Genomic DNA, 20,731 nt, shown 5'->3' with positions numbered 1-20,731 from the left:
GTTCTCTCGGAGCTCTCTCAGCCCCACCTACCCCACAGGGTGTCTGTTGTGGAGAGAGGAAGGGTAAGCGAGATTGTAAGCCGCTTTGAGACTCCTTCGGCTAGTAAAAAGCAGGGTACAAAAAAACCCAGCTCTTAGAGACCAACAAGATTCCCAGGGTCTAAACCAGGGGTAGTCAAACTGCGACCCTCCAGATGTTCATGGACTACATTTCCCATGAGCCCCTGCCAGCGTTCGCTGGAATTGTAGTCCATGGACATCTGGAGGGCCGCAGTTTGACTAACCCTGGTATAAACTTTGATGAAACAAAATTCCCTTTGTCCGATTAGTGAGGAAGAGGCCGGCCTGTTGTCGGTGCTTGCTCAGGTTTATTCTTTTCAGAATGACTCAGTTCTCCCAGGCCTTTTGTATTTTTCCACAGCAGCCTGCATCAGCTGGAACTTTGTGTCATCCCCCCCCCAGTACATTAATGACAGATGTGGCCAACAAAACCCCTGGAGTCAAGCAGATGGCTCTGGTTTTTTAAGACCCGTTTAAACAGAAAAACCCTGTTTTCCTCATCGGATATTGTGTCTGGTTGAAAACGAATACTAAAAACAGGTGAGGATGGGGCCGTTACCCCACATTGTTCCAGAAGCTGTTGCATTTAATGTGAACTGGCTCTCCCATCCTGCCCTCCACCACAGGGCCTCATCCCAAGAACACTTTCTCAGTTGTTTGTTTGCATTTATATCCTGCTTTTCCCCCTAAAGAGATGCCGATTTGAAAGCAGTGGGGTATAATGCCACCGAATCCATCTTCCAAAGTGACCATTGACGTTGGGTGAACTGGTCTCTTGTCTCCTGGAGATCAACTGGTCTCTTGTCTCTTGGAGATTTCTACCTGCTGCTTGGAGGTTGGCTCCCCTGCCCGGAGTCCCAGGTTGACCCTTTTTCCTTTCCCGTTTGGTCACCACCGTGAGTGGTGATGGATGCCTGGTAACCGTGGCGGCTCACCAAGAGAGGTGCAGGGGGAGAGAGCCTCGAACACAGTCCCCCTGAATGTCAGCTTGCAAGAGGAAACAGGAAGCAGGAGGTCTGGAAGGCTTTTGTCTGTCTCTTCCTCTGCGGGCTGAGAATTACAGCAGCTCTAACCAGTGATGAAATCGAAAAACAAATTTTGGGGGGGAGGCGGTTAAAGTTTCGGTATTGGTCATCAAGCGGCTTGGCTGTGCTCCCTGTGCTTTCAAGTGCTTGAGAACACTTTTGGCAAAAGAAAACTCCAGCAGCTCTTCAGAGGCAAATCTTAATTGCTGCATCAGCTTTTAAAGGCTCCTTTGGCCAGATGGGGCAAATTAAGGCCTCAGGAAGCAAGACTTTTTTTAACACGAGGAGGAAGAAGAGGGGACCAGTTTGACATGCCAAACTGAAAAGTCTACACATCTTAATTTTTTTGATTTAATTTGTACACTGCCTTTCTCTCTATTGGGGCTTGGGAGCACAAAAGGGCTGACCTTGTTTTCCTATCCGCCATTTTGTCCTGTGAGGCCAAGAGATCATGACTGGCCCAAGGCCACCCTGCCAACCTCCGTGGCAGACTGGGGATTTGTAGCAGGGTCTCCCCGATCTTAGCCCGACCCTCTGCTCACTGCACCATACTGGCTCTGACCATTCTGGTGACAAACATCAACTCCTTGATGTGAAGTCATTCAGCGCCAAGAGAAGATTGGCCTTTTCAGACCCGGCCCCAGCCTGGTGGAATAAGCTCCCAGCTGAGATCCAAGCCCTGATGGAACTGTCAGAGATCCGCAGAGCCTGTAAAACGGTACTCTTCTGCCAGGCCTATGGTTGAAGACATGGCAGCCTAAATACTGATCCCCCTCTTCCCCTCTCCATGTTCCCCTTCTTTTTCTTATGGAGGCATACCTTGGTGGACATGAGCTTCTACCATAGAGTTTTTGCCCCAAAACCAGAGCATCACTCTCAACATCTCTGACCTGCCTATGTCACTTCCACGTCATGCTGAAACATGGGACTAACCTTCCTGCTCCCTGTAAGCCCCCCCCCCCGAGCCCCTGCTGGCTACCCAGAGGGATTTGGTAGTCCTACATTACTAGCTTCTGCATTGCAATCCCTGTCTTTCTTGGTGGTCTCTCATCCAACTGCTAACTATGGTCACCCCTGTTTAGCTTCCTAGTTCTGACCAGCTCAGGCTAAGGTAGGAGATCTGCCAGTGACTCAAATAAGAAAATTACCTGACTGTCTGAGTCCCTGACAGATTCCCACCTATGGGGAACTTCTAATTCTGCGATTTCCTGCCAGAATTCTCTGAAGTTCTTCATTGGGGGATGCTGGTCTTCAGATCCCTCAACCCATCTTGGGTTCATTTCCCCTTCCCCTTTGATTGCAATGTTTAGGTTGAATTCATGCTTTATCTCTCAGGTGCATTGGCAGGGCTCGTAAATCAAACTTAATAAGAGGTATTAGCAGAGTGGTAACAGCAATTAAACAATGAAATGTGTGTACGTTGGAGAACAGCCACTGATGATTATTTTTGGGGTAGTCTCTTGATCTGCAAAGATGAAAGCTCATGTTCTAATTAGTGGCAAAATGGATTTAATTCCAAAGTGAAAATTATTCTGACTTTTCTTAGGGGGCAGGTGTCATTTGGGTGTTTGGTGTAGCAGGAGGTGTGAGAGAGAAGAGATTGGATTAAATCGGAACAGGCAATGAAGCCATGATAGTAAAATGGAACCAATTACATTTTTAACCTGCATTTCTTCCAAAGAGGCGAGGGTAATGTGCATCATTAACAGCGACATAAAGGTGTACAGTCTGGTGACTTTTGAAACACCTCCTTCTCCAATGCCGTGGACAAAAAGCTTAGATTGGCAGTTGATTGCGGGAAAGAAGCAAGTGGTTGCCAGGATCCATACTTGTTGTTAGGGATGCCAACCTCCAAGTGAGACAACAAGCTAAACAAAATCCTGAGCAGAGGTGGAACAAAGTGTACTCAATATACACACTTAAATAGTGAAACAAAACTTGAATTCTTGACCGTGTTTCTCTGTTGTTAATTTTCCTCAGGGCGGACGCATTTGAACCTTCACCAGGACGCTGTCCGGATAACCAATCCTTTTCAAGATAACTTTCATCGGTGGTGAATTCACCGAAGGAAATCGACTGAGTTATAGGCTTGTGGTTGATTTGAAAGCAGGTCCCCCTGAGAACAGATTCTTTTGTGCAGGGGTAGTCAAACTGCTGCCCTCCAGATGTCCATGGACTACAATTCCCAGGGGCCCCCTGCCAGCGAATGCTGGCAGGGGCTCCTGGGAATTGTAGTCCATGGACATCTGGAGGGCCACAGTTTGACTACCCCTGCTTTTGTGGGAAAAGAGCTCCTGATGACAGAGCCACTGTGATTATTGATTAGCTAAACAGACGACATTCTGAAGAATGAATTAAGGGACGTGCTGATTTCCTCCATTCTCTTTACCACTGATGAACGTTACTTGAAAGCGAATGGTTATCTGGACGGCGTTTTGGTGACGACTCAAACGAGCCCACACTGAGGAATGTAAACAGAGAAACACAGTCAAGAATCCATATTCTGTTTTACTATTTGAGCATTCGCATTGGGCGTACCTTGTTTCGCCTCCGCTCAGGATTTTGTTCCGCTTGTTGCATTGATACTGAGCCGCTTGATGGTTTTGCTATCAGCCTCCAGGTGAGGCCTGCAGAATTACAGCCGACTCCCAAAGCACAGAGACCAGCCCCATTGGCGCAAACAGTAGCTTTGTACGGAGGCCTCTTTGCACCTTGCTGAGCTCTCTTCCCTCCCCTAACCCCGCCCCTCTGGGGACTCTAATCAACCCCGCTTAGCAACATGTTGCCGAAAGAGGAAAATCACTTTCCCTTTATGCCACTAGATGGTGCGTTTCAATTAGAAATCCACCCAAATCAAACTTAAAAAAAAAAACCCACTTTCTTCCCCAGTTCCACTGCTCAGCAGCCTTCTTACAACCAGGTAACTTCTCACCTGTCTGTGAAGCAGGCTGCCCAAAGAAAATGGGGGGGGGAAGAGAGTTCTGCTTAGTGCCCCACCACTGCCACCACCATGCCATCAAACATCCTTCCCAATCCTCAGACCATCTGCCTGTGCAAATTCTGCTCAAGTCAGTCAGGTTAGTAACCACGGGTGGGACAGATGGTTTCCGGGTAGAAATACAGGCAGCTCCCTGCACCAGCTCTTCCTGAGCGGTGCCCGACCGCGGCTGGCGCGGAGCTTCTCGGTTGCCAAGACAACGCCAGCGTGCCAGGCTCCTGGTAAGGGCATTATGCAGCAGAGAGGCAGGAGGGGAAGGCTACAACAGCCAGAAGGCAGGATGCTGAGGCTCCAGGTGGGTTTCTGTGTGGCCCAAACATGCAGCTCGCTCCTCAGATTCCAGCCATTAGGGAGAAGTAAACAAAAAAAATATATGGATCACTAAGCTGGGGTGGGAAAGTAATATTTCAATGGCAACATTTTGGAGGGACTGGACTGGGAAGCCCTAGGTCACTTCCCACGCAGCCCAATTGTCCTGAAACGACAGCAATATCCTTCCCTACTCTGCTGTCACACACACCGAAATACAGGAGCTCTCACTCTCGTATATATTCTTGATTAATTTTGGTGACGCGGGTGCATCCCTGCTGTAGATCAGGACATTCGATTCAGCCCCATGGCTCTGAAAGGGCAGCGGGTGATCGAGCAGGGTTTAAGGGAAAGATTACAGCCTTCTGGTTGATCATTCAGTTATCGGAAATGGGCTTGGGTTCCATGCCGGAAACCAAGATCTTATCTCTTTCTCTCTATTAAGTCAATGCTTAATAAGTCAATGCTTAATAAAGTCATGAAACCCGGAATGAGAAAGCCTGTGCTAGGCAAAGGATCTCTGCTATGTCCACGGCTATCAAATGGGTGTTCTTACTGGTCTGCAGAGGTACAGGGCACGTAGTAATCAGCTGGGTCAGAGCAGACGGGAAATGCTTGGGGTCAGGAAATTAGCGTCTGTGAGGAGATCAGAGTCCCATGTTCTGAACTTGTGAATGCACAAATATGCATTCATGGTGAAAACTCCTCTTGAAGGTTCTCTAACTAGACTGTGACTGGTCTCTAATCTTTTTGAATGTTCTCTAACAGGACTGCGTCGAGCCCAAGGCCACCCAGCTGGCTGCACGTGGAGGAGCGGGGAATCGAACCCGGCTCTGGAGATGAGAAGCTGCCACTCTTAACCATTACGCCAAGCTGGCTCTCGGTGAATTCTATCGCATTATACCTCGCTGAGGGTCTTCCCCAGGCTCTGCCCCCAAATCTCCAAGTATTTCCCTTGGCAACCTTATCTTCAAATGCCTCTTGAAAGAATGGAATTCCAGTTCTGAAGCACTCATGCGTCATGCCAACCCCATGTCTGCGCCTCCAAAAGTGAGCTCGACAGGAAAGCCCTGTCTGGTTGCCGTGGGTCTCAGGTAACTCAGAACCCCACAAAACACATCATACTCTTTTATGTCTTCCACAACACAAGAGGTCGGCAGGTTCAGGCGATCTGAGAGGCGTCATTTCAAGTAGGTTTACAGAGGTCGTTTGGGGGCACTCCGGTGGCTCAGCACACAGTTCAGGGGCAAGGCAAAAACAGACATCGCAGATATCGAATTCACACCCACCCATACAAGCACTGTGGTTTACCCCGGGGTAGTGTTATGTGGACAAAATGTTAGAATGGCCAGTTCTGCCCAGTGACGATTCCCCAGGGTCATCTGATAGTGGTGAGATCATGGGTCCCAGCAGTCATCGGTAGTTCTACCCAGCCATTCTAAAGGCACCACCGTGAGAGAACATGGGATCTATGCACTATTGCCAGTGATCACAAGTGCTCCACTGAGATGCCAGCCTTTGCTGGAGCAGCACAGAGAATAAGGGCAGGACAAGGGAACAGGAGAGCCACAAGAAAAGGGAGGACGTCACCAGGCCAGACACACATGAGTGAGTTGTGTGCTGCTGTTTCAAGGTGTGGGAGAGGGAAAGAAAGGATCTTTTATTCTTTGCGGGACTCTCCTGCTCCTACTGTGAAATCAGGGCTCCTGATAGGCTAAAATGTTCTAGGCTAAAAAGTCCACGCAGGCAATCTTGGAAGCATCTAGTCCCCGTACCGGATCTCTGCCCGTAGCTCCGTTGTGAGATAGTTCATCAGCACACCTAGCAATCTTTGCTGCACGGCTGTGTTCCCCATGACCAGGGCCGTCAGCTGGGCCATGTCAGTCCAGTCTAAATTACTAATGACGGCGTAAGCATCATCGTAAAGCCGCTGCTGCTCAATGGGGGGCAGTTCCATGATTATCTGAGGGATGGGCTTGAACTGTCCGGAGGTCATCCAGGCACCGAGCAGGCCTCCTACAGCCCCGCCTAGAAGAACAACACAGAGATGCATCAAGACCCAACAAGAAAGAACGGTCTCATGGAGACCACCATCCAGGTTCACGCAACCAACCACTATGCTGAAGCTGGGTTGGATCCAGCCCCCCTTTTCACTCAACCTTGCCCAATCCCACTCCTTATCAGAAGTCTCCGCTCCTTGTGGCTTTTGTCCCTGTAGATCCTGTGGTCACCTGCATAGCCTTTTTTGGGGATCAACACTGGCCTAAAGCATTCAGGATAATTATCTGTCCTGACGCTACTTGAAGACTGCCAGTGAGGGAAAGCTCACCACCTTCTTAGGTAGACAATTCTACTGCTGAACTATTCTGATTGTGAATTCCCCCCCCCCACCCCTTATATCTATCCAGTATTGTTCTGCACGTAGTTTAAAGTCATTACTGCGGGTCCTCCCCTCTGCTGCCATCAGGAAACGTTCCTTGCCCTTCTCCAAGGGACAACCTTTCAAAAACTTCAGGATAGCAGTTCTGTCCCCTCTCCACCTCCTCTTTTCCAGGCGGAACATTCCCAAGTCCTTCCGCCTTTCCTCACAGGGCTTGGTCCCCAGCCCCGGATCATCCCTGTCACTCTCTTCAGCACCTTCTACTTAACAAGGATTCCTTTTCATCAGGGATTGTTCACTCACCTACAGCAATGCCAGGCGGGCCTCCTACTAGGCCTCCAACAAAAGCAGTCGCCCCGGCAACCAGGGCACCGCGTCCGGAATGGCGGAAGGCCGCCTTCATTTTCTGCTCTTCGGATACGCGGCACAGGAGCTGCATCACGTCGTTCACGTTGATTGGCATCTTGCCTCCCCTGGTTTGAAAGAGACGTTTGCTTTAACAGTTGCAAGATAAATGTGCAACGTGCCACAGGTAGCCCAGGTGGAATTGGGTTCAACCGTCCTACATGCCGCGTTTGGCGTTCTCTGAATGGAATGGGACGAAAGCCGGTGTAGGGTCATGGTTACAATTCTCCCAGACTGGGATCTGGGGGACCCTGGTTGAAGTCCCCGCTTTACCATGAAATCTTGAAAGGTCGCTTTGGGTCCCTCCGATGCCCTCAACCTAATCTGCCTTGCAGGGATGGTGACCATAAAGCAGAAGGGAGAGAAATTATGTTGTCAGATGCTTTGGATGCCCGTCGGGGAGAAAAGTGACATATAAAAAAAATAAAGTGGCAAATCGGTTTATGAGCTGAACCAGCTCAGGTTGCACGTGGGCTGTTTATTTTTTTTAAAACATGTCTCTCCCACCCTTTCCTTGTGTTCCAAGGCAGCTCTGAGGAAGACCCATTTTGGGGTCGAAACGCATTAGGTCTGTTATTGTAGGTCTCCTGTTGTACGGTGCGTATTTTGTGAATTCAATGATTAGCCTTATGGGTTTTGTCTATATTGCTGAATTTTTAACTCTATAAGTTGTGCACAATCAATGTTAACATCATTTGAATATTTATATTTGGAGGACATCTAGACCAGGGGTAGTCAAACTGCGGCCCTCCAGATGTCCATGGACTACAATTTCCACAAGCCTTGTGGGAATTGTAGTCCATGGACATCTGGGGGGCCGCAGTTAGACTACCTCTGATCTAGACTTTGGGGTCCCAAGTCTCTTCCACAGATCTACAGCCATGATAGAACGGGCCCTGGCTCTGGCTTATGTGAGACAGATGAGCCTAATGGTGGGGTTGGCTGTAGGACGTCCATCTGGAAAGAGACCATCCTTCAAATATGATGGACTGATCCTATTAACTAAAAAACAACCATCACTTCCCACACAGAAAACTAGCAAACCAAGAAGAAGGCTAGGCCATGATTTCTGAGCCCCCAGCCCCCCCAGTGTAATTTTTGTTGTCAATAGTTGCGTGGTGTGAGGCTGGTTTCCTCAGAAGTCCCATTTTATTCCACCAGCCTTTCTCCTAGAAAAAACATTCTCCATTTACTACCAATGTAACTGCCTGCAAAACATTCCACCGATGGATTGCCCTTTGAAGCGATCCTCCTTATGACTCATGGGATAGTCACAAGACTGTCATCTCACTGTGAGGCAGAGTGCCATTGTTTCAGGCCTTCAGCCCTCTATGGTCCTCCGGAAGGAGCAACATTATATGCCTTCTGCTCTAGTTCTCCAAAAGATTAACATTCTTAAAATTGCAGGCAGGCATGGCTGCTCTTCGCCTGATAATATCCCTGGGTGCACAACCAGCTTTACATGCACATCTGCCTAGAAACCCACCAGCCCCTCCTGATTTTAGATTCCCCCATCCAGAATTAATTGACAAGGGTGGCACATAAAGTCCAGGGGACCCTGCAAGCTCAGGAGTTTTGTGCAACAACGGGCTACGCCAATCGGATGTCGGCACTAAGTCCAGCATCAGCATATTCTAGTGGTGATCAGCAAAACTGCAAAACCGTTTGCCCTGTGTTGTGTCTGTAGATCTGCTGAGGACCAAGCTTGTGGTTCAAGGCAGGGTTGTAAGCTTGCAGGGTAATTGACCAAGATCACTCTGCCCAATCCAGTCAGTTGAAAGTGAAACTGACCAATAGGGCACCCTGGTGGGAAGATCTATTGTGGGGGCTCCTGTATATGAATTGGGATTGGTTGTGGGTTTCTTGGTTCAATCTTGCTCTTTCCCTGCTCCATGCTGGGGGCCCAATAAAGGGCTGAAATCATTTCCGGTGTCCGTGCTCCCCTGAACCCACAGATTTAACACCTGAGTCACGGTCTGGCTCCAAACTGAAGGAGAGTTGGTTTTTATACCCCGCTTTTCATTTCCCAAAGGAGTCTTACAGTCGCCTTGCCTTACTCTCCCCTGTGAGCTCTGACAGGACTGCTGGGTCAGAAACAGCTCTATCAGGACTGTGACTGACCCAAGGTCACCCAGCTAGCCGCATGCGGAGGAGGGGCGGGGAATCAAACCCGGCTCGCCAGATTTAGAGGTCGCCGCTCTTACGGCCAACTGGCTATTCTGCCTGGACTGGACCCTACTTGATCTCTCTCTCCCCGGTTCTCCTCTCCGCCGGAATCAGGCCAGGATCCCCGATCCACGCACGCTCCGCTGCACGGCGGAGTCGATGCTGGGTCCCCCTCCAAGGTCCTTCCCGCCACCTCCGGTCTGTGCTTGGGCTCCCTCCCGAGCGGCGCTCCGTGCGCCGCGCTCAACCCCGAGGGCGCTCCAGGAAAGGCAGCCCGACGCCGGTTCCCCGCGAGGCCGGGCCTCCCTCCTTCCCGGCCGCCCGCCCGCCCGGCCTTCCTACCTCGGGGCGGAGCGCCTCGCTTCGCCTCGCCCGGGCCGCCGCGGTGCCTCCCGGAGGCCGCCCCAGCAGCCGCAGCGCGACCGGGGTCAGGCGGCAGGAGGGCCGCGTCAGAGGGCGGGCGAAGCGCGGAGCCGGAGGGGCGGGTCCCGCTCGCCTCGCTGCAATCCGGGCCCGAGCAGGACCCAGCCGCGACGGGGAGAAATGCGGGCTTCTCAGTCCAGAAGGGGCGTGTGGACGCTGCCGCCGCCCAAATGAAGCAGGAGCCTGGGGGTGCGGGGGTTGCCAACTCCGGGAATTCTTGGAGAGAACGGGGAGGGCAGAGTTTGGGGGGAGGGAATATGATGCCACCCAGGTCACCCCACCCCCTCCTCCAAAGTTGGCACGTTCTCTGGAGGAACTCGCCTCTAACGTCTGGAAATCAAAGGTCTCCTGGCCCCGCCTGGAGGTTGGTAACCACACATCCAGGGGACTCGCGAAAGCCCAGTTTCCTTGCCAGCTTTCAAACTTCTCCCGCTTTCTGTTATTTGTAGCTTTAAGGGGAAATGGCTCTGCCTTGTGAACGCCCACTTCGAAGGCAGCTCTGATTGGCAAAGACTTTGCCTTACCTGGGTGCTGCTGGTCGATTCGTGCAAGAGTGATCAAGTGGCAGCTCTGGGGAGGCCACTTTTCTTTCCGGTTAAGCTCCCCCGTGGCAGCAAATATGCGAGGAAAGGTTTGCTCTGCTTGGACAGCTTCACCAGTTGAACATCTCCTACGTATGAGCCCTGTTGGGAGGCAGGAGTTGGTAACCTTTCTTAGGGGACAGAATTGCAGCAGCTCGCAAGATAGTAGCTGGAACTGCTCAGAGGCCTGAGGTCCGCAGGCCTCCTTGGAAAACAGTGTTGTTACTTTGTTTCCTGGGGACGCTTCCTGGCCTTTAAAGAGAACAGGAAGAACACAGAAAGGAGTCAGATTGTGGTATCTGTAAAACTTTTCCAGCACTACATGGAAAAGCCAGCAGGGGTAGTCAACCTGTGGTCCTCCAGATGTTCATGGACGACAATTCCCATGAGCCCCTGCCAGCGTTTGCTAGACTCTAGTGGTTAAAAGCGGCAGCTTCTAATCTGGTGAGCCAGGTTTGATTCCCCGCTCCTCCACGTGCAGCCAGCTGGGCTCATCACAGGCCTGATAGTCCTGTTCTCATAGAGCTGTTTATTTCAGAGCTCTCTCAGCCCCACCAACCTCATGGGGTGTCTGTTGTGGGGGGAGGAAGGGAAGGAGATGGTAAGCCGCTTTGAGACTCCTTCGGGCAGTGAAAAGCTGGGTATAAAAACCAACTCTTCTTCTACATTTTAACTTTCCTCCCACCAGCCTCTATTCTCCAACTTGCCATACATGGAGGAGAAGAGCTGAGGGTTTTTTTTTTATATATACCCCACTTTTCACTACCCAAAGGAGTCCCAAAAGCGGCTTACGAATACCTTTCCCTTCCTCTCCCCCCAACAGCCCTCTGAGGTCAGTCATGGTGAGAGAGCTCTAACAGAACTGCTCTATGAGAACAGCTCTATGACTGGCCCAAGCTCACCCAGCAGGTTGCATGTGTAGGAGTGAGAATCAAACCTGGCTTGCCAGATTAGAGGCCGCCGCCCTTAACCACTACACCACGCTGTCTCTCCTAGTACTGGAGAATACTAGTCTATGAATTATCTTCATCTTGGTTGCCAGGGTCACCTCCTGACACCTGACACCAAAGGATGCAGGCCGGAAAAGGCCTTCTGAGATTGCGTTTATTACACAAAGAGCCCCATCTGGTGGCCACATTAAGATCTGGCGGCCCTGTAATATCTTTGATACAGCTTTAGGAAGTCCTAAAAAGCATCTCAGGGGATTGGGTATATTTATCTACAGCTTTCTCCTGCCATGTGTGGGACTCAAAGCGGGGTAACAAAAATACATGCAATACAGAAGTCACTTGTTAAAATAATTAGAACAAGCTGGAGATTTCAAGCTGCCTTGTTAAGTCCTTTTAAACAGGCCTACCTTACAGCCTTGGTGGGAAGACCCTGAGGTAGGTGCTTGCCTGCTCCCTTCTGGGCCGCAGTTCCACAGGAGCAGCGGGAAAGACCCAGGGTGTAACAGGGTAACCTCATTATCAACAAGAGAGTGGGTGAGGATTGCTAGAAGGCTCTGTTCTGAGGACCAAAATTCCCAAGTGCAGGAATTCCCAACCAGGAGTCTGCTGACCCCTGAAGGCTACCAGGAGCTCTAGAGGGGGTCTGTGGTCTTTCCTGTCCAGCTTTAATGGCACAGCTGCAATTGCTCCCCCTCCCCTCCTCCCAAGCCTGAGTTCTCTCGTGGCTTCTGCTCCGGAGAAGAGGCAGAACCATGGTGGCTTGCCGTGGCCTGCTTCTGTATGGAGACCCACAAGCCTTTCAGAGTATCAGCTCCCTCGGTGAAGGGAAATCCCTGAGTCCTCCTTTTATCCCACTCACAAGGCTCCTAAAGTACAATGCACATTGTAATCAGCTAGATTCCAGCACAGAGGAAATGCGTGGGGGCAGGAAATCAGTAACCATAGATAAAAATACTAAGTCTCTGTTCAGATTCTTTGCCCCCTCCTCCCAGGAGGGTGGTTTCCATTGTTCTGAACTTGTAAATAAACTCAGGACAGAACTTACAGTCCACTCCGTTGTAAAGCAAACTTAGGGCAGAACTCAGCGTTATGTGTAGTTCTGCTTTAAAATAAAATGCAGTGGAAGGGGACCCAGGGGTTGCTACTTAAAGCAGGTGTAGATCAGGGATTCCCAACCTGGAGTCTGCAGAAGTTCAGGGGTCTGCGAGAGTTCCAGAGGGGGTCCGTAGCCTTTGACTCCTGCCTTAACAGATTTGGCTCCTGCTTCCATTGCCCACCCCTCAAGTGCGAATTTCTCTTGTGATTTCTGTGCTGGGGAGGGGGCGGAGCTTGCACACCTACTTCCTGTTTGAACCACCTTCTGTTTCCACCCCTTCAGTCCTCCTCAAGCCTACCTGTTAACAGGTGGTGATGACACTTCTGGTGACACGTCACTTCCTGGGGGCGTGGCAGGGAGGCGTGGTCAGCTGACATCACTTCCGGGGCTCCCTGAAGCCCGAGAAATTATTTCAGGGGCTCCCCACGGTCAAAAGTTTGGAAAAGGCTGGTGTACACAGTCTGATGTAACTTTCCTTCCATGTCACTTGCTGAAAATTGCCACTCCCCTTCCCTCTGTTTTTAATGCCACAGGGAAATTGTTGGGCAATCTGTTTGTTTTTTTCTCGGCACAATTTTTAAAAAATTGGGCTGCCAGTTTCTTCCCAGAGAGTCACTTAAGGGAAAAGACTTAAATAGATCGTCTTTCCCTCTACGCCAGCCTACCCCAAATCTGTAAAGAAGTGGAAAAGTAGAGGAAGCAGTCACAAAATGGCATTTAACGAATCTTAACAAATCATTGCAAGCTTCAAAATGCAAGCTACCTTAAGGAGTCTCTACAGAAACCCTTGTACAGGGTTATATAATTTATTCATGTCGAACCAATTTCTATTCGCTGTTACCCTCCCGAGTATGTTACGACTGTTCTTCTAGAACTGCTGATAGTGTATATCCAAAAAAGTTGTGTCGGTTTGCAGAGTTATCTGGAGAACGGGGACATCTGTGATTTATCGGAACATCTGGAAGTTTTCAAGTGAGTGGGATGTGTCTCGTGGGAAACAGATGACTAGAAGTTTATACGCAGATGAAAGGTTTCAAAATCAGAACCAAACCGCATCCATCACTTAACAGTGTTAATGCACTGAATCTGGCCAAAGTTGTTTCTGGCCCTCAAACGGCTCAAAACCTTCTGATCCGAATTATTCTGACACATCGCTGTCGGTTGTTGTTTTCACAGGCCATGGGGAAGGTGGCAAAGGAAAGTGTGACAACTACATTTTGTATCCTGCTGACTACCGACCGACTTCCAGGAATGACCATATCAATCGAAAGGCACTGATTCCGATGCTCAATGGATCAGGAGCCCGGGCTTCCTCACAGGTGAAAGGGATTGCTTGTTTTCTCATCCTGATGTTCAAATCGCAACTGGTGTTCTGCTGCAATGCTATCCATGCATCCCATATTGAGTCCCCTAGCACCAGATGTTCGGCAGGGTACAAGCTTTCGAAAGCCAAAGCTCCATTTGTTGGACACGGATCTGACCAAGGGAGTTTTGACTCTCGAAAGTCCCTCCCCTGGAAATCTGGTTGGTTCCTGGATAGATCCCGCTTTATGCACTGTAGTATTTCCTTGTTCATGACTTTTGCTGTCCATGGAATCTGCAGAAGCCTTCTCCAGCACCAGAGTTCAAATAAATCGCCTCTCCTCCTGTCTGATTTTTTTCATCATCCAACTTTCACAGCGATGTGGCTATTGGAAATCTCCATTTGGTAATCAGGCTTATGTCCTTGCTTTTCCACATTCAGTTCAAGCTTGTCATTATACCCCTTCTCAAATCCCACCTTCCCCAACGTCTATCCCACCTAAATCTCTAGGACTTTCCCAACTCAGAGATGGCAACCTGGTTCATGAGGAACTCTCTGCACAGAGAAAGCTAGCACTTCAGGAACAAAGCTAGCCTTCAGTCCTTCTCTTAGGCGAGCTTCTCCAGCCACTGAATCTTCCAAGCTTTGCCTTACAAACTCTCCATCCATCTGATCTGTAATCTTTCCAATGCATCCTTGCAACCAGTTTTGCCCATTGTCCCTCTTGGTGCCGGCCTGATCGCTCACCAGCTTCAGGGGGTCGATGACATGAATAACTAAATGCCCTCCTCTACTATCTATCAAACAGTAGATGTCTCCCTTTGCATGCAGTTATGATGCGCCTTGCAAGTGCATGCTAGGCAAACATCGGCGAGCCGGTATTAATTTTCCTCTCCCAGGCTAACGTTCCCAGAATGCTTTGTGGAAAATCCACAGGGGAGAGAAGATAACGTGGAGTACAAGCACAGAGAACAGAGTACCATGGAAGCAACAAATTAGAAACTCCACTGAAGAGAGGGGGGGAGAGAGAAAGGGGGTTGTTTCTCTTCTTCCTCCCCCCCCCCCCCCCACAGTCTCCATAGCAGGAGGATCACAGGCCTGTTCCTTCTGCCGGAGAGTTCGAGCAACAAATCTGAGACCGCAAAGGTTCTCACGACGACAGCAGCCAGCGAGGGGATTACAGGGCCCGAGCACTAGGAGGAGAAAGCCACTTCAGATAATGCCTTGCAGACAATGGAGTCACTGTACCAGGCGCGGCATAAAGTGCAGGAGGGGATTGGCGATGAAAAGTGTTTTGCGCACCTCGGAGAGCTCTCCCGTGTGGCGCGAATTTGGCAGGAATGGCGTTCCTATCCCACTCGTGGTTCTGCCTCTCCGACAATGAGGCCAAACCCCACGTGGGCAAGAGCTGGTGACACACTGGCAATTTGCCCCTAACCCCCCCCCCCCACCTTCCGAGCTAATCGCCCCGCATACAAAGGCAGGAATATAATAGGCCAGAGTAATGCTTCCCTCTTACCGTGGGGGGATCATTAGGGATGAATGGAACATTGTTAGAAGGATTTTGAAAGGGAGGCATAAACCTTCTTAGGAATCCTTCCGTTTTGCTTGGTCCGGGTTTCCGGCTCGAGCCCACCTCCTCGGTTTTTGGCGTGAAATCCAATTCCTGCCGCGGGAGCAAGCTCAGCCTAAGAAAGGCCCCAAGTTGTTCTCTCCCTTGGTTAGTGATATATAATACAATATCCATTTAAATTTTTTAAAATACAAAATTCACGGAGCTAAGCACTCAAACCAAAATGCTGCAACGCTACAGGTAGGCTGTCGACTTCAGCGAGGATTTTTAAATTTCATGGTGGTCCACGGTAGTCTTTGGTGAGTACAAGACCCCAGACTTTCCCAGTGTGGCCTAATGCAGGGGTAGTCAACCTGTGGTCATCCAGATGTTCATGGACTACAATTCCGTGGAGGGGCTCATGGGAATTGTAGTCCATGAACATCTGGAGGACCACAGGTTGACTGCCCCTGGCCTAAAAAGGTAAAGGTAAAGGTATCCCACTCTCAGCCTAGCCTCCCTCGCAGGCTTGTTGTGAGGATAAACTAGAAGAGAGGTATCCCCTGTGCAAGCACCGGGTCATGTCTGACCCTTGGGGTGACGCCCTCCAGCGTTTTCATGGCAGACTCAATACGGGGTGGTTTGCCAGTGCCTTCCCCAGTCATTACCGTTTACCCCCCAGCAGCAAGCTGGGTCCTCATTTTACCGACCTCGGAAGGATGGAAGGCTGAGTCGACCTTGAGCCGGCTGCTGGGATTGAACTCCCAGCCTCATGGGCAGAGCTTTCAGATGGCTGCCTTACCACTCTGTGCCACAAGAGGCTGCACCATTGATCCAGACTGAACTGAGATGACACTTCCTTGTGCACCAGACTCCACCCCCTAAAGCAGCTATTTTCTCCAAAGGAAATGATCTCCGTAGTCTCGGGATCAGTTGAAAACAGCATGTGTCCAGAAGCAACAAGTCTAACAAAATTTGTGGCAAGGGAGGAGCTTTTGTGGATCTCTGCTTACTAGCGGCTCATTTGGGATCAGTTGTAATGTTGGGAGATTTCCAGTGCCCCCCTTCCCCCTCTGTAGATTACAGCTGTTGCTACAATTTATTTATCAGGTCTCACTCCCCCGCCCTTCAGTGGGGGACAAACATGGCTTACAAAAAAAGCTTTAACCAAATCAAAAATAGCCCAAATAAATTTCCTTCTTGCCCGTTAGGAATTCCGCATCCTAGGAATAAAGACACTGTAGTTTGTGGAGAGCCGCCTGAAATCCTGCTTCTCTTCTCTAACTGCTCAATTTCACTAGGGTGTGCTAGAGCTCATGAAATGCTTCCAGAGAGGCAGCTGCAGAAGGAGTCCCCTAAGCAGTTTAAATTCGGGGAAAACAAACTCCATTTGGACATAATCTCCATCTGAAACCTGCGTATGCAATCTAGAAGGGCAGCAGGCTGGAATGTCTCTGCACAAGCCACAGTGTTCAGGGAATTTTTATTCTAAAGTATCATCAAGGTGCTGTTGGTGTGGTGGCTAAGGGTGGCAGACTCTAATCTGGAAAACCGGGTGTGATTCCCCGCTCCTCCTCCCCATATGCCCAGCTGGGTGACCTTGAGCTAGTCTTAGGGCTGTTCTCGAAGGGTAGTTCTGTCACTCAGCCCCACCTCCCTCACAGGGTGTCTGTTGTGGGAAGAGGAAAGGGAAGAGGTGCTTGTAAGGCTCTCTGGGACTCCTCTGCGTAATGCAAAGCAGGGGTAGTCAAACTGCGGCCCTCCAGATCTCCATGGACTACAATTCCCAGGAGCCCCCTGCCAGCAAACGGCAGCTCTTCTTTTTCTGGCGACCCCAGCAAAGGGCTTTCCGGGCGAGTGAGAAGCAGAGGTGGACTGCTGTGGCCTGCTTCTGCAGAGTGTTTCCTGGTGGTCTCCGTTTTCAAGGACTCACCCTGCTTAGCTTCCGAGAACTGATTACCAAGCGATCGTCTTCGTTGTATTTGCACGGAATTTAGCATTCAAAGTTATTCAGATTTACGGCATTTCAGATCCTCACAAACAGCCCCATAAAATAGGATGCTGTCACCCCTGTTTGGCAGGTGGGCAAGCTGAGGGAAGCAAAATGCTGAGAGAGAGGTCTCCCCAGAGCCTGATTCGCATTGCCTCTGAGCCAGATGACAAGGACAGTTGAACAGCTTATGCTAAAAGATTAAAACTCAGTGTGTGTAGAAAATTAGTTTGAGGTGGATAGCTGTCAGTTTGCCATAGAAGAATATGATTCCAGTCCAATTCCATCTTAGACCAACAAGATTTCCAAAGTATGTTTTCAGGTAGGGATGCCGGCCTCCAGGAGGGACCTGGGGATCCCCCAGAATTCCAGCCCATCTCCAGACTACAGAGATTGGTTCTCCTGCAGGAAACAGGGGCTTTGGAGGGTGTATTGTATGGCATTGTACCCCACTGAAGAAATGGAGGTAGTGACAGATTTTATTTTATTTTCTGGGACTCCAAGATCACTGCAGATGGGGACTGCAGCAAAGAAATTAAAAGACGCTTGCTCCTGGGGAGGAAAGCTATGGCAAATCTTGACAGTATCCTAAAAAGCAGAGACATCACCCTGCCAACAAAAGTGCGTTTAGTCAAGGCTATGGTATTCCCAGTTGCAATGTATGGCTGCGAGAGTTGGACCATAAGGAAGGCCGAGCATCAAAGAATTGAGGCTTTTGAACTCTGGTGCTGGAGAAGACTCTTGCGAGTCCCTTGGACTGCAATGCAAGGCGAACAAACTGGTCAGTCCTAGAGGAGATCAGCCCTGACTGCTCCTTAGAAGGCCAGATCCTGAAGATGAAACTCAAATACTTTGGCCACCTCATGAGAAGGAAGGACTCCCTGGAGAAGAGGCTAATGCTGGGAGCGATTGAGGGCAAAAGAAGAAGAAGGGGACGACAGAGAATGAGGTGGCTGGATGGAGCCACTGAAGCAGTCGGTGCAAATTTAAATGGACTCTGGGGAATGGTGGAGGACAGGAAGGCCTGGAGGATCATTGTCCATGGGGTCGCAATGGGTCGGACGCGACTTTGCACCTAACAACAACAACAACCCCTCTGAGTTCTGTGTCCTCTCCAGGCTCCATCCCCAAATCTCCAGGACCCAACCCCCCCTCCCCCACACACACACACCTTCCACCAGTGGGCAGAGAGCACTTCATGATGCTAATTTCAAAAGTCAAATCTCCCTTTCTCAGATGAAGTCATTTCAAGTGATATGACCCCAAAGGACTATAGAATTAACTCTCCCCAATATCCCTAACCACTTCCCACCCCCCCAAGCGTGCTGCCTTGTCAGTTCCTGCATTGTTCATTCTTTTCATTAAAAAAAATAATAATAATTAAGACCCTTCCCTGTCTGAATTTATTGGAAAAACTGAAGATGCTTTCTAAAAATAACTTGGGAACTGCTAAAAAATGCAGCATTTCACTTGCGAGCTTGCACCAGCTGGAGGCTGTCTGCTTTCGAACAGACACCCCCGAGAGTCACAAATAAAGGGATTTTTTTGTAAAAAAAAGAGGATAAAAAATGGTTTCTGCAAGAATGACGAACAGATTGCTGCTCCAGTGCTTAGGGGACGGCAGAGGGCAGTGTAGGCGAGAGATCCCTCCCATGCAAGCCCCCAATAAACGTGATCGCTCTCAAATTTGGGAAGAAAATGAACACAACTAGAATACAATGACCACAACTTGAAAGCCCTCACCCCCAGATCTCTTAAGGACATTCCCACACACTAGAAAACAGGGAGGCAGGTCTGTTTTCCCAAAACGGATCTGGCTCCATGCTGATACCATCCCAAGTGTCGGGTGTTCTGCCCAATTCCTGCCAATGCTCCAACAGCTGTAATCGAGTACCACACCCCATGCAGCCAGATGTCCATCCTGCAGATGTCGATGTGGCTCAAATCAATGCCATCTTGACCTTTTCTGGGCAGTTGGCTCCATGTCACAAGCTAGTCTCCAAGGCAGGCAAGGAAGGAAGACAGGCAAGGAAGGAAGGAAGGAAGGAAGGAAGGAAGGAAGGAAGGAGGGAGGGAGGGAGGGAGGGAGGGAGGGAGGGAGGGAAGGAAGGAAGGAAGGAAGGAAGGAAGGGAGGGAGGGAGGGAGGGAGGGAGGAGGGAGGGAGGGAGGACGGACGGACGGACGGACGGACAAAGAGTTGAGCTGTCTTGGAAGGAAGGACAATTAGTTCTCATGCTTAGCCCTAATTCCTCAGACTAGCCCAATCTTGTCAGACCTGGGAAGTTCAACAGGATTGTCTACCAAGGAAGGCTGGGGTTGCTGTGCAGAGGCAGATAATGGCAAACACTTCTGCTTATCTCTTGCCATGAAGGCCGCAAGAGGTAGAACTTCATGGGATCCCCGTGGCTGGTCGTGGCTTCCCACAGCGTTCCCACTTAATTCCCACGGTGTTGCTTCCCACGGTCGTGGCTTCCCACGGCATGTCCAGACACCCAACGTCTCCCAAACACGAGTTAAGTGTCTGCTCGTAATGAGAATCAATCCTCACCATACACCAATTTCTCAGAGTCTCGCACGGAGTCAGGACTTCCGACATAAATTTCCGCTGCGGAAATAAATCAGAGGCATTAGCGAGGATTCCGCCAAACGACACAAGCAGCGAGTCTGAACGTTGATCAGGCTGGTTAACAGAATAAACCTATTAAATAAATAAATTTGCCCTCCGCCAATTTATGTCAGCGCCGTCCTTAAAGTGAAACCTTTTAAAGGAATAGATTTACTGTGCGTGGAGCTTTCCACTGGGCTGGGGTAATTACACAAAAGGCGAGGCGTTACTTTAAAAAGGGGATGAATGGGTCTGATACTTTTTTGATTTACCACTAGAAACGGGGAAGGGGCGTCGGGGGGACGCCGGGAATGACACACAATAAGCTTTTGTAAAACCGCTTTTGGCAGACAGAAAATGTTTTGATTTACTTAAGGACATCCATCGGGGTCCTGCATGCTGGATCGTGGCAGAGAGATTGCGAAGCAAAAGGATATTATTTTGGGTGCGGGAGGGGCCTCTGGCTTTCCTATCAGCATGGAAAGTAGTATGTTAGATTTCGAGTATTGATGGCCATGGTTTTATTGTTTCAGGAGTCTGTTTTTAGGAGTCTGTATTGATGAATGCCTGTATTGATGAATAGAGCCTCTTGTGGCGCAGGGTGGTAAGGCAGCCGACATGCTGTCTCAAGCTCTGACCATGAGTCTGGGAGTTTGATCCCAGCAGCCGGCTCAAGATTGACTCAGCCAAGGCTGGCCATGGTAAGAAGAGCTGGTTTTTCAATACCCCACTTTTCACTACCTGAAGGAGTACCATAGCAGCTTACAAAAATGTCTTTCCCTTCCTCTCCCCACAACAGACGCCCTCTCGGGTTGGCGGGGCTAAGAGAGCTCTAACAGAACTTCTCAAAGAGAACAGCCTGCAGCCTCTAACAGAACTGCTCAAAG

The 20,731-nt window shown here is 49.9% G+C and overlaps 1 protein-coding gene across 3 annotated transcripts; it reads right to left on the bottom strand.

Moving 5' to 3' along the window:
* Positions 1-5,507: 5,507 nt before the first annotated feature.
* C14H19orf12 (chromosome 14 C19orf12 homolog) lies at positions 5,508-10,473 on the bottom strand. Of its 3 annotated transcripts, none has more exons than XM_077310290.1 (3): positions 10,291-10,473; positions 7,076-7,245; positions 5,508-6,420 (listed from the first exon to the last, which is right to left on the bottom strand). In XM_077310290.1, exons 2-3 carry the CDS (start codon positions 7,233-7,235, stop codon positions 6,155-6,157), a joined length of 426 nt encoding a protein of 141 aa, XP_077166405.1. In that variant the 5' UTR covers positions 7,236-7,245; positions 10,291-10,473; the 3' UTR covers positions 5,508-6,154. The 3 variants fall into 3 exon arrangements, with proteins under 3 accessions (XP_077166405.1, XP_077166406.1, XP_077166403.1); XM_077310291.1 differs by lacking the exon at positions 10,291-10,473 and adding an exon at positions 10,088-10,110; XM_077310288.1 differs by lacking the exon at positions 10,291-10,473 and adding an exon at positions 9,686-9,830.
* Positions 10,474-20,731: the final 10,258 nt, after the last annotated feature.

The sequence above is a fragment of the Paroedura picta genome, chromosome 14 (genome assembly GCF_049243985.1).
Source record: "Paroedura picta isolate Pp20150507F chromosome 14, Ppicta_v3.0, whole genome shotgun sequence".
In the NCBI taxonomy this organism is placed as follows: domain Eukaryota; kingdom Metazoa; phylum Chordata; class Lepidosauria; order Squamata; family Gekkonidae; genus Paroedura; species Paroedura picta.
This window is presented reverse-complemented; position numbering and strand designations above follow the sequence as displayed.